This window comes from Uncinocarpus reesii, genomic scaffold, assembly GCF_000003515.1.
Source record: "Uncinocarpus reesii 1704 scaffold_3 genomic scaffold, whole genome shotgun sequence".
In the NCBI taxonomy this organism is placed as follows: Eukaryota; Fungi; Ascomycota; class Eurotiomycetes; order Onygenales; family Onygenaceae; genus Uncinocarpus; species Uncinocarpus reesii.
Window position 1 is genome coordinate 76,504 of NW_003052498.1, and position 27,730 is coordinate 104,233.

Consider the following 27,730-nt stretch of genomic DNA (forward strand, 5'->3'; position numbering starts at 1 on the left):
ATACGAAAGCTGTCTCTTTGGAGATCAGCCAAGCACCGGGTCACATGGCAGCTTCAATTCAACACTAAGTTCGCTACTCCAAACCACCTTCACGACTGCTCTTCGGCTCTCTGGCTCAGCAGTGTGCTCTCACAGTCAACAGGAAACAAGGCGCTGAGGCTGCTTGATGCTGTGTGAAGCCACTCTCTTGCCATCTTCGTCCTGGTTTATGTGCCTGTCCCCATGTTGCATATCATAACTAGCATCGTGCTGTGACAAGACACCCCGCACTATAACTACTTCTTCGTCTTTATACATCCATTGAACCGGGGTCTGCCTCAGCCGAGAGCCTCACAGCCCACGGAGCTCCCTGGAAGATCTGCTCTTTAAGTAAGGCTATCCTGTCCACGCAGCCTGGCTTTCGTGCACCCTCCCGATTTCTGTGCGCCCCGCCCCCACCAAACTGCCGTATGTTCAGAGTACTGATTGCTACGTTGTTTAATACCTATCTTGCGGGTGTTGACCCAAGGATGACATGATTTTTCTGTTGAGTGGAAGCCGCTGACGAGTGACTTAGCTTTATTCTGCGCTCATCTCGTCTTGAGCTTTGCGCCAGAGAGACCTGAGAATGGTATCCCAACAAGGCAGTAAGAGCTATTTTCGCCAGCTCCACAAATTCAAAACAGACTATTCTGCTAGCAGATTTACGCAGTATGAATCTGAGAGGACTGGAATGAGGGTGGTTGTCATAGACCAAAAAGGGCCAAAGGTGTACGGGTATTTTGTACTTGCAACTGAAATCCATGATGATTCCGGTTCACCCCATACCCTAGAGCATTTATGCTTTATGGGTTCAAGGAACTACCGGTATAAAGGCTTCCTTGACAAGTTGGCCACCAGGCTGTATTCCGATACAAACGCATGGACCGCCACCGACCATACCGCCTACACCCTTGATACTGCCGGGTGGGAGGGATTCTCCTTGATTTTGCCCATATATTTGGAGCATATCGTGGCGCCCACTCTCACCGATGCCGGATGCTATACCGAAGTTTACCATATCGATGGCACCGGACACGATGCGGGAGTAGTATATTCTGAGATGCAAGGGGTCCAGAATCGGTCTTCAGAGTTGATAGATTTACGGTCTCGTAGATTGATGTACCCAGAAGAAGTCGGCTTTCGGTATGAAACTGGCGGGATGATGGAACAGCTCCGCGTTCTCACAGCAGAGCGTATTCGTGCATTCCACAAGGATATGTACCAGCCAAAGAATTTGTGTCTGGTAATTATCGGAGAGGTGGACCATGTTGATCTCCTCTCCGTATTGGATCAGTTTGAAAATACTATTCTCGACGCTATTCCTATTCCTGATGCTCCCTTCAAGCGCCCATGGGTGGAATCAACCCAACCACCGCAGCTGGAAAAGTCTGTTATCGACACTGTTGAGTTCCCGGAGGAGGATGAATCCTTTGGTGAAATTGAAATCCGCTTTCTGGGACCGAACTGCAACGACCGCGTTCAGAGTGAGTAACTCTCCCCGGGACGAAAGTTCAACAGGATGAAAATTAACAAGCAATAGCCGCTGCACTCAATGTCGCTTTGATGTATCTTGCGGGATCATCAGCGGCTTTACTAGAAAATGTGCTCGTTGAAAAGGAGCAGGTGACTACTGCAGTTTACTATTCAACTGACGAAAGGCCACGGACGGAAATTCGGTTTACTCTAACCAGCGTTGCTACAGAGAATTTACGTGACGTTGAGCGCCGATTTTTTGAAGTGCTTACTGACGCTATGCGAAATGAGATAGACATGAAATACATGCGTGAATGTATTGAGAGGCACAGGCGGAATTGGAAGTTCTCTGCAGAAAACTCAGCGTCCTCGTTTGCAGACTATGTCATTAGTGATTTCCTCTTTGGTGACAAAAACGGGTCCAGGCTTCTTGAAATTGCGACTCTCAAAGAGTACGAAGAGCTGGAGTCATGGCATGACAACCAGTGGCGTGGATTTATCAAGCAATACATGGCCGATGCCCCCCATGTCTCAGTCCTTGGAGTACCTTCTGCTAAGTTGGCCGCCAAAATAAAAGTCGATGAGGAGGCTCGGATTCAAGAGCGCAAGGAGAAACTCGGCGAGAAAGGCCTACAGCTCCTTGCTGAGAAGCTAACAAAGGCAAAGGCTGAAAATGACAAGCCGATCCCTAGGGAAATTTTGGCCAAAATCCAAGTCCCCGATACGGACTCAATCCATTTTATCCATACAACCACGGCTAAGTCAGGTACTGCGTTGAAAGACGGACGACCTGATAACAAGTTTCAGCAATTGATTGATTCCGATGACATGAATTCCTCCTTGTTTATCCATTTTGAGAACATAAGCAGCAATTTTGTCCAATTCTCGTTGGTGATTTCTACTCAAGGAGTGCCCGTGGAACTTCTCCCGCTGTTATCGGTGTACACGGAGACCTTCTTTAGCCTTCCGATCGACAGAGACGGCGAACGCATCTCATTTGAGCAGGTAATCGTTGATCTTGAAAGGGACACCGTGGGATATACTATGGATACCAGCCCCGGAAATTCTGAAATGCTAGCAATAACATTTCAGGTTGAAGTGGAAAAGTACCAGGCCGCCATCATGTATCTGAAGGAGCTCACGTGGAGCTCTGTATTCGATCCTGAACGACTTGTCGCTGTTACGACCCGATTATTTTCGGACGTTCCGGATGCGAAACGGAGCGGAAGCAGCATGGTAGACGCTGTGCGATACATGATCCAATATGCCCCCGAATCTCTTCCTCGGGCGAGGTCAACACTGGTGAAAGCCAAGTATTTGAAGCGTGTCAAACGGTTGCTTGCGAAGGACCCTAGGGAAGTTATACAACGGATGGAGACGATCCGCAAAACCCTGTTCCAGCCCAAGAATATGCGGATACTCGTCATTGGTGATTTATCGAAGCTGAAGAACCCAGTTTCATCCTGGAAACCATACGTTGATGGCCTTGATATGGCAAAGCCTCTTGAGCCGGTTGTCAAATTACACGAGCGGCTCAGTAACGCCGGTAAGAAGCCTGGTCAGCTTGCGTACATCGTACCGATGCCGACTCTTGACTCCTCCCACGTGAATGCGACTACAAAAGGGTTGAATTCGTATGACCACCCGAAATTGCCAGCGCTCATGGTTGCTATTGCATACATGAACTCTGTGGAGGGTCCGCTGTGGGTGGCCGTCCGAGGCACCGGCCTAGCCTATGGGGCGTCTTTTAGGCACAGTACCGACACTGGCCTCGTCCACTTCAACATCTACCGGTCGCCTAACGGTTTTAAAGCGTTCGAAGCGGCGAAGAAAGTTGTTGACGACCATATATCGGGGGCTGCGGTGCTTGATCCAGTGATGTCCCCTGAGGGCGCTATCAGCACCATCGTGGCGGGATTCGCAAATGAGCAAGCAACGAACATCCTTTCCGCGCAAGACAGCTATATTCGGCAAGTCATTCGGAACCTCCCCGCAGACTACAAGGAAACCCTGTTGAAGCGAGTGCGAGCGGTCACCATCGACCAACTCAAGGAGGCTCTTCGAGATATCATTCTTCCCGTCTTTACTCCGGACAGCTCAACTGTGGTGGTAACATGTGCTCCGGTTCTGGAAGAGGTAAGCAGGATCGTGCCTATTATCCACAGCCGCCAATCATAGCTAATGGGACATCTAGAGAATCAAAACTGGATTTGAATCACTCGGATTCAAGCCTGAAGTGCAGTCCCTCAGTTACTTTGAGGATGACTACGGGTTGCAGCTGGACGAGGAGGAGGAGGAGGATGAGGAGAACGAAGAGGATAGCGGGTTGGACAGCGACGCTGGGAGCAGTGAAGACGAGGACTAGGCGCATAGATAGGCTTGCATTCGGCGTGCAGACGTAGATTGAGAGTGATAACTATATAACTAACCAGTTGGTTCTCTGAGTCATCTGTTTTCGGTTTAGCAGCAAAAAGCCGACCTGGAGCTTCGCCCCACTAAAGAAATCCAAGTCGCTTTTTTCGCCATCTCGACTTCAACCCAACATCAACCAGTCCATCTCTCTCGCTCCCAGACCACGACGGTGCTTGTTTTGCCGTGGACTGTCTCAATCCAGGTCTGCAACAGTATCCCCGACTTCCCGCAATCATGGCGCCCATGAGTGATTACTCCGACGACGACTCGCAGCCGGGCTCGCCCACCCTGGCAGCCGACCAGAACGGCGCTGACCAGGACGATTTTGACGACCTGGAGGAGGATCTCGAAGAGCTAGACGCAAAGCCCCTCAAATCCGCCTTGAAACAGCCATCCTCCGCGCCCTCAGCACCTGCCGAACCCAAGCCGGAACTCCCAGAGCAACCAGATCCAGAAACGCTGGACCTCTCAACGTTAACTCCCCTGTCTCCCGAGATCATTGCCCGACAAGCTACAATTAATATCGGCACTATTGGCCATGTCGCTCACGGCAAGTCGACGGTGGTCAAGGCGATTTCCGGTGTGCAGACTGTTCGATTCAAGAATGAGCAGGAGAGAAATATCACGATCAAGCTGGGTTATGCCAATGCAAAGATTTACAAGTGCGACAATCCCGAGTGCCCGCGCCCGGGATGCTATACGAGTTTCAAGAGCGAAAAGGAAGTCGACCCGCCGTGCAAGCGGGAAGGATGCGCAGGCACATATCGGTTACAGAGACATGTCTCGTGAGTACCAGCTCTATCCACGCTTGCCTCACAGGTCTCAGTTCTAATGATTCCCTTCCCCCCCCAGATTCGTCGACTGCCCTGGTCACGATATTCTCATGAGTACTATGCTTTCAGGTGCCGCTGTCATGGATGCAGCGTTGCTTCTGATCGCCGGAAATGAAACTTGCCCTCAACCCCAGACATCTGAGCATCTGGCCGCAATTGAGATCATGAAACTTAACCATATAATCATCTTGCAGAATAAGGTCGACCTGATGAGAGAAGATGGCGCCCTTCAACATTACCAGTCGATATTGAAATTTATCCGCGGCACAGTGGCCGATGGATCACCCATTATCCCTATTTCCGCCCAGCTCAAGTACAACATTGACGCTGTCAATGAATACCTCTGCACGCATATCCCCGTACCCGTGCGCAATTTCGCGGCGTCTCCCCATATGATTATCATCCGTTCCTTCGACGTCAACAAGCCTGGATGCGAAATTGATTCCTTGAAGGGTGGTGTTGCCGGTGGCTCTATTCTAACCGGTGTGTTGAAGCTCGGCGATGAGATCGAGATCCGCCCTGGTATCGTGACAAGAGATGAGCAAGGCAAAGTCAAGTGCCGTCCCATCTTTAGCCGTGTTATCTCCCTCCTCGCCGAACAGAATGACCTCAAGTTTGCTGTGCCCGGTGGCCTGATCGGTGTCGGAACAAAGGTCGACCCCACCCTTTGCCGTGCAGATCGTCTGCTGGGTTTTGTTCTTGGCCATCGCGGCAAACTTCCTGCTATCTACAGCGAGCTTGAGGTCAACTACTTCCTCCTTCGTCGTCTCCTTGGTGTCAAGTCCGCCGACGGCAAGCAAGCCAAGGTTGCTAAACTTTCCAAGAATGAAGTTCTGATGGTAAATATTGGCTCCACCGCTACCGGAGCAAAGGTTATGGGTGTCAAGGCCGACGCAGCGAAGTTGAGCTTGACCGGTCCCGCATGTACAGAGATTGGTGAAAAGATCGCTCTGAGTCGCAGAATCGACAAACATTGGCGTCTGATTGGGTGGGCGAATATTGTTGCGTAAGTAGTGTCCGTATCTGCATCTTATCCAACCACTTGCTGATCAAAGGAAACAGAGGAAATACCGTGGAGCCTATTGTTGACTAAGTTAACCTGTCGTCTTCCCGACCTTTCTCAACCAGCACAAGGGAAAAGCTCAAGCACATATGATTGGCGTGGCAGAAATGCGTGTTTAGATATAAAGCAACTCCATTTTTGTTTTAGGCCATCAGAAAAAAAATGTCATAAATCTTCGGAATCAAGGACCTCAGGCTTTTCCCACACTGGATTCTCAATTCTATTCCCAATTTTCGTTTTAGGATGATGATGCCCGTTATTACTATTTCTTTTTCTCTGATTCCTTCGCCGCCACTGTTTGTGCCCAGGTGGCTTTTTTTTCCCATGGTTTCCCGTTCAGTTTGCTTTACTGCGTCTTCTTTACGGCATAGATAAAGTTATCCCGGGGGCGGGCTTATGGTTACTAACGTACTAGGCTTCTGAAATGCAACGTGATGATGATTGATAAAAGCAAATTTGAATCTATAATACAAGTTGTGACTAGATTTCCAAGTTCGTAGCCACAAAATTGGAGGAATCGACAGCAATGTAGAACACAATGCACCCCGTGCAAGAAGCTATGCGTTCAGCTTTATCAAGCTGATCAACAGGGGACGCTCCGTTCGGGCTATAGCTTTCACCCTTGTCAAGTTCTCGCTGCATTGTGCAAGGACAACCATCCGAATCCGTGCCATTTAATCCCGTCTGCTCATTGCTTCGCCATACTCTGCAAACCGCGTAACTGTCCGTGGGATCAGAAACACCAATCTACCATGTCAAGTACTTTCTCTGCTTGCTCTTTCTTCTCGACAGGGACGCTCTCGTCCGCCTCTACTTCGTAGTCTTTGCGAGAAAGCCATGCTCGACGTTTCCTGATACCCTCCGTTGAAGGATTTGTACCTTATTCCGTTCGGCGCCAAGAGCGGCAGTGGTTGAAAATTGACGCGAAGATCCGCCCAAGGGAGTGAGGAACCGGTGTGAATGGTGTGAAAATGCTGCCGAAGGGCCTGTACGTTGGGGCCCGAAGACGGTGCGGAGGATTGGAGAGGTGGTAGAAAGGGAAATGGTTTCGCATTGGCTGGAAGGGTGATTGAGAGGCGAGCTCGACTGTTGAATATTTAATTAGAATTATGAAGGAATTGACGGTGCGAGGTCGAAATGTCTTACGATGTGAGTGTTCGAGATGCAGAATTCAGAATCCGCTGTGCAGGATTGAGGGATGCAGCCCTGCTGCAGCGGAGGCAGATCATTTTTCCCGTTCCCTCGATCCAAATAGCTAGCGGTTAAAGGAGCCTGGAGGCAGAAGCAGTTTTGTGTCAATGTCAGGAATCCTTCGTGGTTGACGATCAAACTCGACGTTTCGATGTTGAAGACTCTGCGCACGGACCACATCCGCCAAACTTATCGGAATTATAATTTTTTTTCTCTCTCCAAATGCTCCAAGTTGCGTTGATTCAGCCCAACATCTCTCCGCAGCAGGATTCACCCAGCCTTCAAGTCCACAATGGCATTCCAAGCCCAACCCAATCCCCTTCCACCAACCTCCATTCACTCGACAACCAGCATCAGCCCTTCAGCCGCCGAAAAGTTCTTAGCCGCCTTCCTCGAGCGCGCCAACGGCGACCCGTCCTACCAACCCGACAGCACCCTCTCCGCGCATGGCCCCGTCTCGGCAAACCCCGACACGGCACTCGACCCGATCATCCACAGCTTAAAGCGCGTGCATGCGGGTCTAACCGGCAAACGTTTGGGAAGGGACATCGTTTTAGAGCGCCGCTTGGAGGAGGGCGAGCAGCGAGCAAACGCATTTACGGACGGGGAGGACTGGGGAGGCGAGCGGAAACGAAAGAGGGTTTCTAAGGGTGGGAAGCAGGATGTCGAATGGCAGGATCTCGGGAGTTTTGAGCGGGAGCAGGTCGATTTGGTGGAGGGTGTTGAAGGAGAGGGCGACGAGGATGTAGGGGCTACAGTCGTTGAGGGTGATGTGGGAGACGATGACGCCTCGGTGATAGAAATTACTGTCGACAAAGAAGAGCGCAAGCGGAAGAAGAAAGAGAGGAGGAAGGCCGAACAGAGAGCTCGAGCCTCAGCTGCAAGCTGAAAGGATCCGACTGGAATAATCTACCAAACTACAACAACGCCGAAAGCCCATCATTTGATACCGGTAAGTTTCCCATCCGAAAAGTCCTAAACCAAACAGGGGGTACACAAGCCGAAGAGATAAACTGGAATGCAACATCGAGACTAATCTTTTCTTACAGCTCGCGGTCGGCTGCCTTGACTGGTTTTTCCGAATCCTCACTCTTTTTGCCAGTGACGTTCCCTCCCATCCAGCCGAGAGCGCCGAGTCTCTCTGGTAGGATGGGATGAGAATAATGATAGCTAGCATACATCCAGTCCGCATCCATGGTTGAAAGGTTTTGAATCTGGAGCTTCAGGAGCGACTTTGCGAGTTCGGCCGAGTAGCCCAGCTTGACAGCAAATGCATCTACGACGGATTAGCTTCATTGACCACATTGAACGACAGCAACAAAGACATACCGGCCTCAAATTCAAACTTTCGGCTAAGGATATTCATCAACAGCTTGACAATAGCATCCATTGGAGCCAGGGCATCCGAGAACAAAAGGAAGCCGACCATGATTGGATATTCCTTGTGGAAGCCGAAAGACTTATAGAGCGATTTGTTGTTGACAAAGGCGGAAAATAGCGCGAAAATGTAGAACATGTGGAACTAAGGGGCGTTAGAGAGAGCTTCGGGGCACCAATTCCAGGGTTGAGGCCTACCTGGGCAATTCCAAACAATTTAGTCGTATGAGACAAACTCCAATGCCCAAGCTCGTGGCTCAGCACAGCCACAACTTCTTCGGGCTCGCTCTTCTCAATCAAAGTGTCGTAAATGACAATGTGCTTTTTCCAGGGCAAACCGTAGAAATACGCATTGCTGTGAGCGCTTCGCTTGCTTCCGTCAATAACGTAAAGCTCTTTCAGCGGGAAATTTAACTTGCGAGCAAGGTTTTCAACGCCAGTTTTCAAAGTACCGGGTTCCAACGGTGAAAGTTTGTTGAACAACGGCAGGATAGCAATTGGGTAAATGGTAATGGCAAACAGCTGAACAAAAACGCCGAACATCCAAAGATAGTAAAAAAAGCCGGTTCCAGTCTTTTGGACGATTTTCAAAATGGCGCTGATGATGGGAGTACCAAGCACGATACCGAGCATTTGGCCTTTGAGCATATCCGAAAGCCATAGCTTCACGGTCTGCTTGTTGAAGCCGAACTTCTCTTCGAGGACAAAGGTGCTGTAATACGAGATGGGCATCGAAAGCAAGGTGGTGATGATGTTGAACGTGAAGACAAAAACCAAAGTATGGGTGATTTCCCCTTGGAACCGGTCGGGGAGATAGCGTGTAAGCCAGATACCGGTAACTGCCCAGAGCTTTGGGAGCGCATCATAGTAAATAAACGCGAGGTTTTGGATTTGACTGTAGAGACCGGAGACAAAGCCGAATTTGGCTTTTGCGCGGCCATATGCCTGTCCAAATATCAGCCTCTTGACCATGGCATTTCCAGAAAGATGATGAACAGGGAGATGAATAAAAGAAGGCTCGAAGAATCCGTGAGACAAACCTGACTCTTCTCGAAGACTTCCTGCGAGACCTCTCCTTCCAGAACCTTGGGAGGCCTTTTCTGTTGGAGGACCTTGTACTGGCGCAGGGACAGGAAGCCTTCGAGGAGATACTGCCCGAGGGAGAATCCAACTATAATCTTCTTCCAGGGAAGGAACGGCTGATCAAGGAGCCGGGCGAGTTGCTGTCACCAAACACATTAGCTTCCAAGCTACAGATCTTCCGTCCTCCGTATGTTGGCTATACCTGAAGGATGTACATGGTTGCTGCGCAATTGACGGATCAGCAGCAAAAGCGATGAGCAGGAGTTGCCTCGACTAGTACAGACCAGCGAGGAGAAAGGGGTTCGCAACTGGCTTCTCAGCTTCTTGCAAGCTGGACTTGACGATGATGCCAGGTGGTTTGAACCAGAGCGAGGATCAACTGCAAACGCGGTTTCGTCCAACAAAGCCCGCATTATGTAAGCAGCCGGATATAGGTTTACCCAGTCCGAAGACGTTATATCCAATCTGGATAGTTACTCCGAGTTCCGGCTTACATGTCTTGGCACTGGAGGACACTTGTGTTGTGGTTTTGTGGTTATTTAACAGAGACGATCTTATCAGGCTTCGCTTTCTTCACCACTTGACCCCGACTCGTCCTCCGCATCGTCCGACAGCCCACTGAACCCATCAAACTCGTCTTCATCCTCCGTAGCCTTGCCTAGAACAAACGCTTTCAGGCACGTAATTCTATTTCCGGTTTCATATGTTCCCAGCAACCACCCGACATTTTCAGGCCCTTGGTCGGCGGGCTTTTCCTTTTTCGCCTTTTTCTCAGCCGGAACCTTGGGTTTCTCTTTACGGCTCAGCTGCTTCGGATCGAGGGCCCAGAGCTTGACTACGCCATCGCTTCCAGCGGTGACAACAATCAAGCTGCGTGGCTCACCGGGGCGAGACTCCGCGGTCGGTAAGAATTCAAAATCCTTGACTCTGGACAATTGGCCCTTTTCCTTACCATCCAACTGGTAGCACAACGCGGCCGCAGGAACTGAAGGTTTGCCATTGCTCCGGTCCACCTGGGGCACTGAATCTAGGCCAGAAGAGTAGAACAGTATCCGCCCATCCTCGGTTGATACAGCAAGAAATTCGCTTGGCGAATTCTTCTTATCGCCGCTAGCTTGGACATATTTGATTTGATGGACTTTGGTCAGCGGAGATGGGAGAGCGTAGCACTTGGGCACCGAGTCCTTGACCCATATTAGCAGGCAGCCCGACCGCAAAGGGGATGAAAACAACCTACTATGCCAAAAATCACAACACCGCGCTCAAAGGCTACAGCATATTCCTGGCCCGCAGCATCCCAAGCAATTCTTCTCCCTTCGCCACTGCTCCATTTGCCTTCCTTGACAGTCTCCAAAACATCTCGTCCAAAATTTAGAACCCCAGCCTTCTTCCCCGTCACTAAATTCCAGAGCCTCATACATTTTTCGCCTCTCCCGACAGTGAGCATGAGCTTCATACTCGGGTGGACGGCAAAGTCATTGACGCCTGCTGGAGCTCCGCCGGCCGGCGCGGTATCTCCGCTCGGTCTACCAGTCGCTTTCGGTCGCGGAGCTTTGATGGTAGACACGACCGACAAGTCCCTGATTTTTGTGATAGAGATAGTGTTATCCTCGGCCGAAGCTAGCAATTTGGATCTTGTAGGGAAATATAACGCGGTGATGGCGGAGGAGTGGTGAAGCAACGAACCCAGCTCGCGGTTTTTGGGGTTTTCCAGTATTTTATTTCCCGCCAATGTTGGAATGGAGGGGAACCTATCGTCCGTCGGGGCTGAAGTGGCCGAGAGAGTATAGAGGTTAATGCGCTCGTCGCTTCCGCCGCTGGCCAGGATCACGTTTCGCGACTGAGACGCATCGTCGGACATGGGGCTGAGAGCGAGACAGCGGATAGCGGAAGCATGTGCATGGTAGAGAAAGGTGTCAAGAAATTGGATTGCATCGGGTTTATGCGCTGGGCCCTGAAGGGAAATTCGCGGAATCGTTGCAGTAATGCCGTGTAGGACTCGCTCGTATGAGCCTGTCACGATCTGAACCGTGACCCCGTCCACGACGTCTGACTTGAGGGTCTTGCGCGGGCTGGAATCGACTGGGGTGGCGGCATCCTCTCTCTTTCTCTTCGCCATCGCATCGGGTGGGACCTTTCTGCTGGCGAGCTGCTGTTCCTCAAGCCTGCCGTCAAAGCAGCTCAGCGCTGCTTCAGGTTTCTCTGCGCAGACTTTCGCGGCGGCGGACCAACAATAGTCCGGTCAGTGGTGAGTAAGCCCGAGTTCGCCGCATCTTGCTCTCTCACTCCCTCCATTCCATGCCACCACTTTCTGGATGAGATGCAGAACCTGGTCTTGTTTGTTGCCTGGCGGAGTATCTGGTAGGATTAAAACTACGTGGCCTCTGGGCGGCTCAAGCAGTCATCAAATATATTATCGATTACATTCTTGCACTATTCTGCCTGCCGGGTCCTTTATCAGAAATAATCTACAGCTGTTCATGCCCAATTCTTCGTCCTATCATGAATCTAGACCGGTCTTGTCAATCACCATTCCGCCCAAGGATCCTTTTAGCTTCTCGAGGTCGGCAACGACCGCTATGGCACAGTCAGGATTCGGCGGAGGTGGCGTATCCCACAGGCGGAGCATCTCCCTGATCCAATGGTCAGCAAACTTGAAGGCGACCGATTCCATGCCCTCCAAGAGATCCAAGAAGAAAGCGTCCCATGCTTCTACTAGCTTCACCTCTTTCGTCGTCTTCGCCTCATACGCGGTTTGAATCAGCTCGAATACTCCTCGAATCCTATTTGCAAGTGTAGTAAACGAGTCGTGGACTGCCGCGTTGTTCAGATACGAAAACACCGCGATGATAGACTGGATACTAATGATGGCTGGCCAAGGATCATCCACATTATCGACCAAAGCTTGCATGCGGTCGTGTTGTGGAACTTTGTTCGCCCAGACCTGAGGCAACTTCAGCTATCGAAGCGGGCGGCAAAGAGTGGTGTTTACTTACGAGCGCTTTCATTCCATTAATACCTCGTTGGAGCAGCCAAAAATGCTCGCTGTTGTCCGAAGAACCCAATGTATCCATAATCCTCTCGCTTGGGTAAGGGGTACTCAGACCTCCAGGGAACGTTGCGGGTTCATCTTGGTCAATGAGCATGGTCTCCAAAGTCAGGAAAAAGTCACAGTCTATTCGCGTATAACCACCATCTGTCCCGTCGATATATTTCCCCTGACTCGCGGCCTCAAAAAATAGGGCGATTGTCTGGATTTCAAAAATATGCTCCGCTATGATAATGTGAGCCAAAGATGCCTTCAAAAGATGCCGGTACACCCAACTTACTGTGATACTCATTATCCGGGGCGGTACCATATATGCTGACGTCCGGATTGCCACAGTCCGTAAGATCCGCTAGATCCACCACACGCCCCCATATTTCGTGGTTGAAACCCCAGTCTCCAGCAGAAGGATATTCTTTAGCCGTTACTTGCAGGGTGTGATAACTTCCGTCTGGGCAATACGCCTTGTATTCTTTTACCTCAGCGCGCTTCTGTAACTTCCTAGGTTGATGTCGCTTCTGCGGTTCTGAACTCGGAGCCTCACCTAGAGCACTCTGCGGGGGCCTGGCAGGTGGGTGGTTTTCGTCGTCTTCCGGGGAGCACACCTGGATACCAAAGTCACAAATATCACCACCGCACTTGCATACTTTGCGCCCGTCAAACTGTTCATTGAAACCTGGCAGGTCACACAAGAAGTTATAGACCGCGTATAGCGATCCTTTGAGCTTCCAAACGACCGAGCCTACGAGGAATACCTTGAGCCTCGCTATGAGGAGGTTGGGGTATTTTGTCCCAACTCTCGTGTCCCAATCTGAAGCCTGTCGCTTTTGCACCGCAGTATGGATAGGTGTTTGTAAGAGTTCCCATAACGTGGTGACTAGTAGGTCCAAATCTCTTGGGAGCCCTAGGTCTCGCTTGAGCTTTAGCATTGCCGAATCACCATCATTGGTGGCATGCAAGTCAAACGGGCCTCTCACGGGGCATTGTTCGTTGTCCAGATACCGGTCTAGGGAATCACGGAAATCACTTATCTCGGGGTTCACCTTCGAGTGTTCAACGTAGAGTGAAGGTCGACAGCAGACGGAGTTTGCACCGCCGTGTTTTTCGCAACCGGGGGCCTCAGTGTCCATAGCCACCCTGATTTTGTCACCCGGGCATCCTGAATCGCAGAAGAGGGATGAGTGGCCTGGATTGTTGCCTCCAGTAAATTCATTTCCGACACAATCCTCAAGCTTTCCTGGGTCACGGGTGCCATAACAAAGCGCTCTCGATTCCCAGCCCTCGAATTCGGGAAAACGGCCCGTCCTGACCCACCTGGTATTGCAGGTGGCCCCGCCACTTCCAGTCCGCGACCGAGCTAGAACTTGACTTTTTATCTGATTAATAAAGGGGCATAATCCATCATCACAATTAGGGCGTTTGGACCATTCCAGATTTTGGTAAAGTTCTAAGCTTCGCTTTCCAACCTTGCAACATGCCGCCTGGTATTCTCTGTTGTTGCAGTACATTGAATTCGAGCCGATTTCGATCGCACCCAGCGGACATGTGCTCGAGCATTTGCCGTTATTATGCTGATACCACCCACACTCTACCGTACCCCAGTCATTCGGACAACACCATGTATGGACAGAACCGCGTGGGCAGGCGCTTTGATCCAGCATTATCTCGTCGCGCCTGGCTTCTTTGTCCAATCGGTCGACAACATGGTATCCACGGGGGCACACTTCACCGCAGGCAGTCCATTTACATTGTTGGACTGGGTCGCGGACCGTGATGATAGTGTCTCCGTCCTCGTCTTCGATAGGAAGGAAAATCCCAAATGAGGGCTTAACAGCGTCACTGAGAGCTTTTGCGTATTTATTATCCGCCGTATCATGACTGACAGCCCACACCATGACCCCGCCCAGGCAGCGCTGGCGAGCATGGCCCGTTTTGACCCTCAGAGTCGTATCGTCGTCAAAAGTAACCCACTGGTCGTCCCATGTCAAAATTTGGACGGCGGCGTCTTCATCATATGTTGGTTGAATGTTTTTACTGCGCATTATATCGTCAATCTCACTATTTAGGAGAACACCGGGCTCCCTGCTACAGGGACCAGGATCCGATCCAGATGCAAATAGGCAGCCTGGTTCGCTGTGATGTTGTAGTCCGTCAGTCACAGTTGGGGGAATATGGGCATTCGAGCAATAAGAGAGAAAAAAAACCGTATACATACACACAATTCTTGTCCTGGACCGTGAATGCCCTCCCATAAAACCCCAGGCCCATCACCACATTGCTAGGGTCGATGTCATTTCTCCATATCAGATCTAAGGCTAGTTCAATCTCCGTAAGGTTTGTATGGGCATTCAAGAAATTTCCCGTCCATTTATTTCCTTTCGAGCGAAGTAAGCATCGACTTGTTGTAAAGATAGGATATTACTCACCTTTATCCCAGGTTCCATGCAGATCATAGGACATTATATTAAAGTAATCGACATGCGGAGATAGATTCTTCAAATCAAAATGTTGCAAATACCAATAGGAAGCTGGAAGAGTAATGCTAACTTCTTCTCTTCCGCCAGTTGACTTTAGAGCCTTTTTCAGATTGGCCATAAATCTTGGAAAATTTTCGAAATCCTCTGGCCGACCACCTCTATCGGTATCAACTGGGTATTCCCAATCAAGATCCACACCGTCGAAATCGTAGGTTGCCATGAAAGAAGTAAGTGACTTGAAAAATTTTCTTTGATTATCTTCAGAAGCCGCAAGGTCTGAAAAGGTCGTAGCTGTTGGCCCAGGATCGTTGAATGTCCAACCTCCAAGTGCAATATTAACCCTAAGAAAAGGGTTCTGTCTTTTGAGAGCGGTAACCCGGGCCATAAGGTCAATATCACTTAGCGTTGCTGGGCGAACTTCGAACGTGGTTGGATCGATGTTCGCAAATGCATAGTTTATATGAGTATATACCCGTGATATAGATTCAGGATACATCGCATTACACGGCCTTCGAGTCCCAAATCCTTCATAATAGCCAATTATTCTGTGAACAGTTGATTGACTTGAGCATTTGGGGCGTTTAACCACTTTGTCTCCTGTAGGCATTCATCAGCAAATCAATGAACCGTTGAGTAGTTTGGCGAAGTAACGATTGACTCTTCCAGCGTTGAGAATTTAGCATCAACTGATAGATGAGGGGTGATCCCATGTGCCTGGAATCAACGCCAGCAGGAAAGCCTCTCACAACAATGGAAAATGTGAAACGGGAATACTGTAGCGGAAGTGGTTGGATTAGAGAGAGAAGGGAGATTTTGACATACCGCAAAAATCTTTCGTTGTTCCACAAAATCCATACCTAGGCACTGTTAGAGTTGTACGAGATGTATTAGTGGTGACTCACTTGCTGCAGCAGACATTTAATGGGCACTTGGATCTATGCGCGTATCGAAGCCCAAAATCTCCCGGATCGCATTCTGATTTACGATCACAAGTGGACAGGCAGTTTTCTGGAGAACAGACTGAGACATGTGCCGGTTAGCAGATATACTCGATATACAACTCTAAACGGGGCCACTTTACAGTCTGGGCCGTAACCACAAACTCCGTACTTTGAGCAACACCCTTCCGCACAATGTCTATTCTCATCACACTGCACACCTGTTGGGCCTTCGTAATCACAGGTATCAACACAGTTTTCGGGAGACTATAAAACGGTATTAGTGGGGGAGTTTCCAAGGCAAGAAGTGAGACACATACACAGAATTCGTCTCCAATTCCACAATATCCGTGCCTAAAACCATGTTTTGTCAGTACATTCTCAATAAGGTCAGCACCTTCGGATTTTACGAACTTCGAACAACAGCCGGTGGCGCATGGGTTGTCTTTGCTACAATTCTGTGATAAAGCAACACCGACGAATATAAATATGTAGAGTAGGAGTATTGGGTTCAACAGTGGCAACGGGTGGTGAAACCCCATCTTCACGGCTCCTTGATTAAGCTGTCCCAATGGTCTCCCTCGCCTTCTAGGTCCAAAAGCCACGAGGGGGTGAATCGAGAGCAAGAAATTTCCAGAGAAGAAAAGCTGTCCATTTCAATAATGGTGCGAAGGCCATGCATTTAGGCACAGTCATATCGGCTTTCATAGCTACGATTCGCAAAGTTGACGGAACCATTTTAGCAAAGACAGAAATGCAACGCCCCTGCAGGACAATCCTAGAGCAATCACCGGGCTCAGTCTTCCGGGAGATTGCTTCTTGAGAAGGACTAACCAAACTAATGGGCCCACAGTCAAGGACGATAATAGGCCGACCTGTGCGGAGGAGGATATCATGAAAGTCGCCGTCGGAAACAAACAGGGGCGACCCTGACTATCTGCCAACAATCTGGGCCTCGCCTGAATAGAAACGAGATGACTTGACATTATTTCCATTACGGGAAACATCCGCGGGCCTAGCGCATCCTTGGACCTTGGTCAATGGTTATAAAGATGTTGAAGTATTACCATCCAAGAGAGGGGCGTGGCTTATTCGTATCGGAGATATCGATATCTCCATCTCTATTCTTGGCTCAGCACATATGTAACTAGACCAGCCATACTCCGTACTGTGAGGAGCATAGCTACATAGTAATCCATGCTGTGCGGTATCTCGCGAAGCAATCGTGGACGAGACCAGGAGAAACGGCCCCACCCCGAGAAGTAGGCCAAATGGCTCGGTCCATGTGGCCCATGTGGCCCATGTGGCGGAAGCCGCGAGAACAGTTCTGCAACTTCATCGGGACCTGCGCGGAGCGTTGGGTCCCTTGCAGGCGGACGGGAGGTGAAGATGGTCGTTGGATACTAACCGACGCCGCGATGCAGGAACGAAGCTTAGCTCAGCACCGGGGCCTGGCGCTAGGCCCAAGGTAGCTAAAGCCAACATTAAGCCAAGGCTTGGCGCATCGATTGGCGCGTGACCAGCTGCCTATTATGTAAGACTCAAGCTTGCATAGTTTGCTAACTAGTGCATTGACCATCTCGGGGAAGCTTTCTTGACGCCGGTCCCAACATCAACCAACATTGACAACATCGATAGCAACCCGTATTCAGGTCTCATCACCAAGGCTAAAGCACTGTCACGCTACACAGCGATGCTCATTTAAAGGATTTTAAATGATTTCCGCGGCTCACAGGTCTCCGATTGGGCAGTGTGGCCTTCAATGCATGCTGCGTTCGTGAGATCCAGGAATGAGAGCCCGCTCGGCGAACTACCAAGCTGCTTGCACATGGACCAACGCTGTCCAGAGAGTGATATTTCAAGGGAGGCTTCTGATATCAAACCCATTCCAAGCCATGCGGGAGCCTGCTGCTCCTCTGAACTCTCCGGGATTTGATTTTGGAGAAACTTAGTGTCCATGTCCAGGCGGGGTTCCCGGGATGAAATTGGATCATTGTCATTCTAATCTCACCGGAGCCAATTAGTCCTGTCTTCCACATGTCGAAGGAAGCCCTTCTTCCGATTCTTGAAGGAGGGAGGAGAAGGCAGAAGGAAAAGGTCGATAAACCTAAGCTTCCCCCGTTTTTTACGGGTCTTCTTGCTCCTTTTTGATCATTGCATTTCTATCTGGCGACGGCTTCACCATGAAAAGGCCTCTGTCAACTACCAGCTGTCTAGCCAGCTTTCCTCTTTGGTTATCTTGCTTATTCCTTTTCCTTCTCAACCAGGTCATTGCTCTCCAGCATGGATCGCACCACCACCATAACCACTTACACCACCGTGCTATTGTGAATAGCACGACGGCGGACACTGCACGTTTGCCATTAAACACGGCGCCGCCCCCTCATACCGATGCAGAGAAACTTGTTCGGAAAGCACTGGATGCCCTTTCGGCCGTGAACAAGGCAAGATTGGAGAATCCTCGCTTGAACAAATATGAGTTTCGACGAGCCAACCGCCAGCCCCCGAAGCCCCCTTCGATACTTGAGTTTGCTGATGTGGTGCCGAAAAGTCCCTCACCTGCAATGCCAACCTCGATTCTTGCTGCCACAGCAGGGAGTACCGCAGCCAGAGTCCATGAATATTCAATTCCCCCCGAGCTCGTCGAAGCTGCTCGGGTTCTTGCCGAGGCTAGCCCTCCAGAGAGGCTGGTAGGGAATCATAGTCTTGTTGCTGCGCAGGTTCAAGCCAAATATAGGCTGAAAACAAACGATACGAACACCCCTCCCCAATCTTACGTTCGTCCGAACGGGTTGGAAGGGTACATCGTTTCTGGCGACAACTTACAACAAGTTATTACCACCGAAAGCAACTCGACCGCTATCCTAGAGAAACGGGCAACCCCACAGTTTTGGATGGCAAGCATGCAGCAGCGAGGGTCCAGCCCGTTCGCACCCGCTGGATACAAGGTAAGCCCCCCTCCCTTCCCGGGGTCAGCTTGTATATTCCTCTTTATGATTCCAGCACGTTTCAAAATTGGCACTACGCCGCACAGGCTTATATACTATTATAGGTTTGGAGAAATGTCAAGGAATATGGAGCCAAAGGTGAGGCGGTGTATCAATGACGGTTGTAGTCTTGGTTTTGCTAATCTCAAACCAGGTGATGGCGTGACGGACGACACCACTGCTATTAATAGTGCAATCTCAGATGGAAATCGATGTGGTGATAATTGCGGCTCCAGTACGATATATCCAGCCATTGTTTATTTCCCTGCTGGGACGTACTTGGTTAGCTCTTCGATTATCCAATACTACAATACACAATTCCTTGGTGATGTAGGTACCTCTTTTAAGATGATGACTCGATGAACGCATCGACTGATTATTGCAGCCATATGATTATCCTACAATCTTGGCAGCTTCAAGCTTTGTTGGGCTGGGAGTGTTTTCCTCTAATGTTTACCACGAGGGAGGGAGCGGAAGCGAATGGTAATATCAACAAATTTCTACATGTGAAACTCAGCTGATCGTGCTTCATAGGTACCTTAACACAAATAATTTCCTTCGGAGCATCAAGAACTTTAAAATGGACATTAGGCGAACCAATCCAGACGCATACGTATGTGCCATCCACTGGCAGGTTGCTCAAGGCACGTCCCTAGAAAACATTGAGTTTTACATGATGCAGGATACAACACAGCAGGTTAACTGTTCCCCCTTCGCACCGTCTCAAAGAGATATTCTGACAATTATCTCAGGGAATTTTTATGGAGAATGGAAGCGGCGGATTTCTCTCGAATCTCACCTTCGTCGGTGGAAACTTCGGGTATGTGTCTCGCGTTGCTGTACCCCTGCATTCAACCACAGGCGAAAAAGACAGGGATAGATGAACAGCGAAGTTGACGATGTTGCCAACTATCATGAAAAGATTCAAATTCCATGTCTAATACTAGGTTCTAGGGCTTATTTTGGGAATCAACAATTCACTACTTCCCATCTGATTTTCGTTAACTGCAAGACTGCTTTGCAGGTTCACTGGGATTGGGCATGGACTATGCAGGACATCATCATCGAATCCTGTGGAAGTGGTCTAGTTGTTACTGGTGGGGTACGTTGACTCGCTCTATATTCGTATCTTCCTGAGGAATAAATCAGTTAGCTAATCATCTCCGAAATGATAATAGGCTGGTGGCACAGGAAGCACTGGGCAGTCTGTGGGTTCCCTACTTTTAGTAGACTCTATCATCGCAAATACTCCCGTGGGGATCAGCACTTCACTACATGGGAGGAATTCAACATCGTTGCTTGTTCAGAACACTGGCTTTTTCAATGTTCCAAAAGCAATTACCGAAGCTGAAAGTGGAGACATTTTGTTGCCTGGTGGCAACGAGGTTATGGTTGATTCTTGGGGGTTTGGGCTATTCGTGAATTCTACTCAACCGGGCCGATTTGTTGATGGACAAACCATCCCAGTAATGAATCGTTCAGAATCTCTCCTTGCACCCAGTGGGCATTATAAGAGAAACTTTTTCACTCGGCGACGTCCACAATACCTCGATATCGGTCACAGCCAGATCCTTGATGTGAAGGGCATTTGGAGCAAAAGGCGATGGAGAGACAGATGATACTGCTGTGCTCAATGGCATTTTATCCCGGGCAGCGAATATGTCTTCCGTCGTTTTTTTCCCATTTGGTGTTTATGTTATTAAAAACACATTGCAAGTGCCAGTGGGATCGAGAATTGTTGGCCAGGCATGGTCACAAATTATGGCTACTGGCCCCAAATTCGCCGATGATCTGAATCCAAAGGTCGCCGTCCAGGTTGGCAAGGCTGGGGATACTGGCATTATTGAGATCCAAGACATGATGTTTACAGTATCTGGCCCAACCGCCGGGGCTATATTGATGGAGTGGAATGTTCGGGAAAGCAGTCCGGGCTCTGCGGGAATGTGGGGTACGTATTTTCTACTTCTCTGGAGAACATTTTCTGGAAAATATGCTGACACAGTTACTTTTAGACGCACATTTTCGGGTTGGTGGTGCGATCGGCTCTAAGCTTCAACGGACGGAATGCCCAAAGCTCACTGGGACGGTCAATAATGCGTGCAAAGCTGCTTCTATGCTTTTACATCTGACCCCGCGGTCCTCGGCCTATCTTGAAAACTTGTGGGCTTGGGTTGCCGACCACGACCTTGACGTGGTTACCCAGGATCAAATAGATATTTATGCGGCGCGTGGAATTCTCATTGAAAGTCAAGGGCCAACCTGGTTGTATGGCACATCCTCCGAACACAATGTGCTATATCAATATCAAGTTTCAGGCGCGAAAGATCTGCTTTTGAGCATGATCCAAACTGAATCGCCATATTTCCAACCAGTGCCAACAGCACCAAAGCCGTTTAGAACTGGTCTTTTTCCAAATGATCCCAGCTTCAAGAATTGTCCCGCTAACTCAACAACATGCGCCTCTTCGTGGGCACTCCGTGTGCTTGACAGTACCTCGACATACATCCTGGGCGCTGGTTAGTCCTTCGAGCTATGAAAAATACATATATTCTAATCCGCTAACTTCTTTGCAGGACTCTATAGCTGGTTCTCGAACTACAACCAAGACTGCGTGAAAACAGACAACTGTCAAGATCGCGGTGTTGAGATTGAAGAAAGCACTGACATCTGGTTCTTCAACCTTGTGACAAAAGCTATTGTTGAGATGGTCACCCCAAAAGGGACTCGACCTACTTACGCCGCCGAAAATAAGAATGGATATACGTCCTCCCTATTGGCGTGGGTGAGGGACAAGGAAACGACAATAGGCGAGAGGATGTTCCCGGGGTTTCACCTATACGAGAATACCACGCTCTCGGATATCACTCAAAGCTGTAGGACAGCAGTCACACAGCGCATCGACTGTCATCCCCTATACGAAACATGGATATTACCAAGCTACCATGGGACTCTCCCTAGCCAGGAAATCACCGATTCCCTATGTGATGAAGGTTGTAAAAGTAGCTTGAAGGACTGGTTCGACGCGGTGTCAATAGCATGTGCTGGCCAAAATATCACTGGGGCACTCCCAACAATTTTGGGAGGATATCTCTATCAGGGATACAACGAAACCTGTCTCAAAGATCCCGCCACTGGCAGCTACTGCAATGGTAATTTCCCCCCGATTATCAATCGATATCTTCGTGGAACTAATGTTGCTAGATGTTATTGATGGATTTACGGTTGTGCCTAACGTCAATGAAATGCCCCAAAGCGAGTTATGTTCGTACTGCTACACCAAGAGACTTGAGATCATGCAATCCAGCTCATATTCGGTATATAATGAGGATTACAAGCATGCAATTGAAGTTATCAATAGCAAATGTGGCCTGTCTCTCGCCACCGAATTACCCCCTTCGCCCGTGATAAAGCCGCCGCCCCCACCACCAATATGCGTCTCTGACATGAAATACACCATCCAGGACGGAGATACGTGTGATTCTATTGCGCTGGCACAAAGCGTTTCGTCCGCCGCACTATTCTCTGGGAATTCTGAAATTATCCATAATTGCTCCAGGTTACCAGTTGGGTCGGAATTATGTCTTCCACTCACCTGCGAGAAGGTTTACACCCTTCAGAGTACCGATAATTGTACCTCCATCGAAATAGCCACAGGAACAAAAGTAGGGGGTCTCCGTGCTTACAACAACTGGATAAACATGGCGTGCACGAATCTACATTTCGCAAGCCAGGTACATGGCCATATTCTATGCCTAGCTCCTCAAGCCGGAACCTATACCCCTACAGGTGTGGGACCCGGCACCACACCCAATCCCATACCTGCACCGGGATATACGAGGAGGACTGTAGCTCCTCCCGTCAACGCCACAGTTGCTGCCGGCACCACGATGGAATGCGGTAAATGGTATACCATCGTCGAGGGGGACACCTGTGCGGCGGTATGCACTGCTCAGCTTATTCCCGCGCATCTGTTCTGGGAGGTCAATCCTTCTCTGTCAACCACCGCGTGTGATCCCAGCCTTATGGTTGGCACAACATACTGCGTGGGCCCAGTATACAACTGGGACCATACCACTACGCCAGTACCAACACCCACTCCCCTTACGACAGTAGCTCCGGGCGAATAGCTGGCAACAACAACGGCGGCTGGAAGGGTTCGGACTGTATAGCGCATGTATTTTAGTTTGAAACGGGTATCTTGGACAATAAAAGGTAATATTCAATTGGTTTGTTCCGCGGCTAAATACTTTCCGTACTTTGCTTTGTAAAGCTACCTAACGCCCTTTTCACTTCTGTATATATCGAATAGCATTGATATATGAGACTCTGCCTCTGTTACTCTAATCTAGAGCATGGGGTATGTCAGGCGACTACTAGATAGTATGCGGTGAACGGTGACAGGACGAGGAACGAATAGCTTATCGAAACAGTGGCAATATGTCCTGGCAGAATTTGACACTCCTTTCTATGGAACCTATTCGGGGAGCAACTCGAATTTTTGGCCAGTTGCTTTTGATACCTCCTCACATACGGAATAAACCGCTTTCTGCTGCTCTGGGCCTGACGGTAATCGAATGGTCGAGATATCCTTTCCCCCTTCAAGCAATAATCTCAGGAATTTCGGTGCAAGATGTGCAATTTCCACGGCGGCAGAAAGCGGCGTCTGGCCGGCCGGGTTTGGGGCATTGATGTCGGCTCCACAGTCGAGCAACGTACATACTATCTCTTCTAGCCTTTTGTATCCAGGCTTGCTTCCCCCAGCATTCACCATACGCTGTAATAGCGTGTCCGGCTGGTAACGGTTCCTAGCATTCGGATCTAAGCCATGTTGGAACAAGAGCCTGAGGATTTCAAGATAATTCAAACTCATTGGATCATCCTGGATCACTCTAGAAACCACACGGTCGGCCAAGCTCTTGCCCAATGCTAATTTCATCGATGGGTCAGCGCCATTCTCAAGAAAAAGCCGGACAAAATCAACCATTCCGCGAGTTACGGCGGAGTACAACGCCGACTTCTCCCAGTCGGTTATGGTCAAATCCGCTCCCTGGGAAACCAGGAACCGGACGAAGCGGTTGTTTCGTTCCAGAAATTCCTGCGGATTCCCTCTGGGCACAATCGTCTTGTTGGCTACATTACTCCCCACCCGGACCGCTATATCCAGGGGGTACTTGTGAGTCCATTCGAATCTTCTGGCTTTTTCGTTGATATCCGCACCGGCGTTAATAGCACGCCGGGCCAGGTCAATATCTGCGTGGTTTATAGCCCACAGGAGGGCCGAGTTGTAGCATTGGACGTCCCGCTGGTAGAGAAGCGGGTTTAGAAGTTCGTAGAGATAGCGGCAGCACCGTGCAAGTGAGTTTAAATCTCGAAGCTGCGAGAACTGCTCGCTGATGGATAGTATTAATTCATTCGGTAGGGCTTGAAAGCCGACCTGCTGCCTGTCCACGCGCGGGGAGGACATGGTGGTGTTGGCGCAGGGGAAATAGGCTGTGTTGTCAGAGGAAGCCCAGGCAACTGAGGCAAGCAGAAGTGCATCAACTTGCTGACCTAAACCCTGCCAAGCACAGTCACATGCACTCCTTGGCGCCCAGAGCGTGACTCAGCAGCCCCTGTCTTCGCAGCGCGGTGGCGACCGGCTTTGGCTGAGCAGTCGCTGGCTGTTGGGCCTCCCAGACTCCCAGAGCCAAGGTCGACGGGCTGCACCCGAACATCGTCCCCCAAATCTCGTCCCATTCGACTTGCTTTGACCTCCCCCCCAGATCTCCAGGCTCCCCGACTTCAACTTTTCATCAAATTCCACCACAACCCCATCATTTCCATCAACTCTGAGCGATTTTTCTGGGTTAGATGTCCTCAGATTAATTGTTACTATTTTTTTTCCGTGTAAATCGGATGTGGTTTGGCCGAGATTGACTCGATGCTCCGCGACGAGCTGCTCAAGGCTAAGAACGATGAGATCGAGTACGTTGTGCATCTTTTAATTCACACAGTTTTGTTCCCCGTGCCCGTTTGAGTAGTTCTAATCGCTCGCTGGGATTTTTAGGCGTTGCGTGCAGTCGCGGAAGCGCAAACTGAGCGAGCTGTATTTTGCGACCGTCGTTTGCCTGGGCACCAACGTCTCGCTGCAGACCGAGCAGTATCGACGCCAGGAAGCTGCCTTCCTCGACGCCAACGACATCACAAAGTACGTCTCTGTTGTGCTCACGGCACACATGCTTCATTGATGCTATCGTCCTTGATTCCGATTTTGTGTTGCTGATTCTCGTTCTCGTGGTCTAGAGGCCGGTTTTTCGACCAGGATACCCTTCCACGGAGGCCTAGTCTTGCGACCATCCCCGACGCTGGAGCATCAAGCATTCACGCGCCGAAACAACATGGCATTCAAGTCCAAACTGATAATCGCCCTCTTTCTCGAGCCGGAGACGCGTCGACTGGAGTAAATGGGCTGGGTATATTAGACACATCGGACAAACACGTCTCCGCACCCGCAAAAGTCGACGCGCCCCGATCGCCGGGCTGGTCACCGAATTCAAATGCTTCAGACTCGAGCAAACCACAAGAGCCCAGGGATTTGCGTTCTCTTCATCCTCAGCTCTATCCGACCCCACTGTTGCCCCAAAAGCAGACCCTCGCCCAACCCGCCAGTTCGCCTGCAGATATTACTTTCCCAAATACAAAGGCCCGTGCTGTATCTATTGCGTTCCCACAGGATGCTGCTCCATCTTCTCCCATCTCTACCGGCCCGTCTTCTCTCAATACGCCAGCGACGGATCGATCTCCCGCCTCGACTTCGACGGAGGAATCGGTAGCGTACCCAGACCCCCTGTCAACCACCAAGAGCCAGGACGAATCAGTCTCTCGCATCCCAGGATATCAAGCGGCCATCGCGACCAAGGTTCCATCTACGCCGGACGAACAGCTGAAATTCGAAGCTGCAATGTCTAATGCGTCCGTTACGCCCAAACCTCGGCTTGAGGAGATTCGTCAGGATAAGCCTTCCTTTTCGACGACTCCGATTGATGCCGCTCCCAGCGCCACGATACCCACGCCGTCTGAAACGCCCATTACCCAAAAGCCGGCCACAGACTTGGTGGAGGTTGTGCGGTCCCCCGGTTCAGAGACGGTGGATAAGGCGTCGCCCGCCAACGTTGGGGGTGCACAGGTCTCGCGACCAGAGCGGATGACCACAAGAGTGTCGTCTGGTGCGATCCGTCACAAATCGGTTTCTGAGATACTAGGGGAGACACCACGATCACCAATTTCTCCAACAGACAAGGCCCTTTTTGACAAACAACCCCGCGAAAGGACCACGTCACCGCGATCCCAGGCTTCTGTTACAGAAAGTCAGCTACAGCTGAGGGAAAAGCGCGATCGAAAGGGACGAAGCAAGCTCTCAACTGTTGTCTTCCCCAAACCGGCCTCCCCACAAAAGCACAAATCGTTGGCGTTGTCAAACCAGACCGATGCTCCTAGTCCTAATGATCAAGATGACTACCTATACCTACTTTTTCTTGTCAAAGCTTACTTTCCTCCCAGGGGCACACATCTTTCTTCACTTATTGCAACAGCCCATAAGACCTTGAGTACTGCGAATCATATGACGGATTATGCAGAACAAGCGAACACCCGTACTCTAAAACGATTGTATCAATTGCAACATTCCAATAGGTGGCCTCTCCGGCAGCTGCAGCGCTCTCCGGAGCCGCCCCGCTCGGCAACTCACTGGGACATGCTCCTAGACCATATGAAATGGATGCGGATGGACTTTAGAGAAGAACGGAAATGGAAGATTGCCGCTGCAAAGAATTGTGCTGAGTGGTGCGCAGAGTACGTTGCGAGCAAAGAAGAGGACCGCGCTATACTACGCGTTCGGGTTCGACCCCAGCCAGTACATATGGAACTGGACGTGGAAATCCCGCTGCAAAATGGAGAGCATCCCACTCCTGATCTTGTACCATCTGCCGATGACGACTCCGTTAGTGATGGATTCAATGATGAGTTTCAGCCTGATTTGGATTACGGGCCGGTTCCAGCCGCGGTTTTTTCCCTTCCTTCAGATGAGTTCACCTTTCGGATGGAGAAAACGTTGGCATCGGAAAAGATCTTGGAGGAGCTGCCTCTTTACACACCTGTAAAGATATTGCCCGGAACAAAACAACCATCATTGAAACAATCGCCAGATGCGGTTTGGAAGAAGGACATTGCCCCCGTGTCCAAGTGGATTGACGGCAAAATTCGATTTATGGGAGAAGGACCGCCACGTAAGAAAAGCCGATATGATTATGACACGCATGATTATGACGATAATGATGACGCCGACGCCAATTCCGTGGATATTCCTCCGGAGCAAACCAATGTGGCGCTGTTCCAGCCAGAGAATAAACCTATCCGCGACCGTGTTCATCCAAGCCATTGCTTCCGGCCACCAACAGAACACCCAATGCCCTCTGTTGGATTTTATGAATCTCGACAATCCTCTCAATGGACGTGCGTAGAGGATGATGAGTTACGTAAACTTGTTCGAGAATATTCGTATAACTGGTCTCTTATTTCAAGCTGTCTAGGACCACAGTCGAAGTTCTCATCCGGTGCGGAACGCCGAACTCCTTGGGAATGTTTTGAGAGGTGGATTGGATTGGAAGGACTTCCTGCTGATATGGCCAAAACCCCCTACTTTAGAGCTTACAGTGCGAGATTGGAGGCTGCCCAACGAACTGTGCTTGCGCAACAACAGGCTGCTCAACAGCAACAGCAACAGCAGCAGCAACAGCAACAACAACAACAACAACAACAGCAACAGCAACAGCAGCAGCAACAGCAACAGCA

At 50.0% G+C, this 27,730-nt stretch overlaps 6 protein-coding genes across 6 annotated transcripts; 4 read left to right on the forward strand and 2 right to left on the reverse strand.

Moving 5' to 3' along the window:
- Nucleotides 1–607: 607 nt before the first annotated feature.
- On the forward strand, nucleotides 608–5,749 carry UREG_04766 (eukaryotic translation initiation factor 2 gamma subunit; the record flags this gene model as incomplete). Its single annotated transcript, XM_002584031.1, has 5 exons — nucleotides 608–1,505; nucleotides 1,562–3,630; nucleotides 3,689–3,842; nucleotides 4,109–4,691; nucleotides 4,759–5,749. 5 exons carry the CDS (start codon nucleotides 608–610, stop codon nucleotides 5,747–5,749), a joined length of 4,695 nt encoding a protein of 1,564 aa, XP_002584077.1.
- A 1,536-nt stretch (nucleotides 5,750–7,285) lies between these two features.
- UREG_04767 (uncharacterized protein) lies at nucleotides 7,286–7,882 on the forward strand (the record flags this gene model as incomplete). The annotated part of the gene is made up of 1 exon (XM_002584032.1): nucleotides 7,286–7,882. One exon carries the CDS (start codon nucleotides 7,286–7,288, stop codon nucleotides 7,880–7,882), a length of 597 nt encoding a protein of 198 aa, XP_002584078.1.
- A 154-nt stretch (nucleotides 7,883–8,036) lies between these two features.
- On the reverse strand, nucleotides 8,037–9,670 carry UREG_04768 (uncharacterized protein; the record flags this gene model as incomplete). The annotated part of the gene is made up of 5 exons (XM_002584033.1): nucleotides 8,037–8,269; nucleotides 8,323–8,515; nucleotides 8,569–9,315; nucleotides 9,411–9,593; nucleotides 9,656–9,670. 5 exons carry the CDS (start codon nucleotides 9,668–9,670, stop codon nucleotides 8,037–8,039), a joined length of 1,371 nt encoding a protein of 456 aa, XP_002584079.1.
- A 340-nt stretch (nucleotides 9,671–10,010) lies between these two features.
- Nucleotides 10,011–15,361, reverse strand: UREG_04769 (uncharacterized protein; the record flags this gene model as incomplete). The annotated part of the gene is made up of 8 exons (XM_002584034.1): nucleotides 10,011–10,637; nucleotides 10,691–11,602; nucleotides 11,740–11,811; nucleotides 11,984–12,397; nucleotides 12,450–12,727; nucleotides 12,783–14,632; nucleotides 14,715–14,874; nucleotides 14,926–15,361. 8 exons carry the CDS (start codon nucleotides 15,359–15,361, stop codon nucleotides 10,011–10,013), a joined length of 4,749 nt encoding a protein of 1,582 aa, XP_002584080.1.
- Nucleotides 15,362–18,097: 2,736 nt separating this feature from the next.
- UREG_04770 (uncharacterized protein) lies at nucleotides 18,098–23,028 on the forward strand (the record flags this gene model as incomplete). Its single annotated transcript, XM_002584035.1, has 12 exons — nucleotides 18,098–18,862; nucleotides 18,967–19,000; nucleotides 19,056–19,231; nucleotides 19,287–19,384; nucleotides 19,436–19,514; nucleotides 19,654–19,721; nucleotides 19,856–20,003; nucleotides 20,080–20,306; nucleotides 20,485–20,849; nucleotides 20,914–21,417; nucleotides 21,475–22,050; nucleotides 22,103–23,028. 12 exons carry the CDS (start codon nucleotides 18,098–18,100, stop codon nucleotides 23,026–23,028), a joined length of 3,966 nt encoding a protein of 1,321 aa, XP_002584081.1.
- A 1,793-nt stretch (nucleotides 23,029–24,821) lies between these two features.
- On the forward strand, nucleotides 24,822–27,526 carry UREG_04771 (uncharacterized protein; the record flags this gene model as incomplete). Its single annotated transcript, XM_002584036.1, has 4 exons — nucleotides 24,822–24,865; nucleotides 24,948–25,088; nucleotides 25,184–27,391; nucleotides 27,469–27,526. 4 exons carry the CDS (start codon nucleotides 24,822–24,824, stop codon nucleotides 27,524–27,526), a joined length of 2,451 nt encoding a protein of 816 aa, XP_002584082.1.
- Nucleotides 27,527–27,730: the final 204 nt, after the last annotated feature.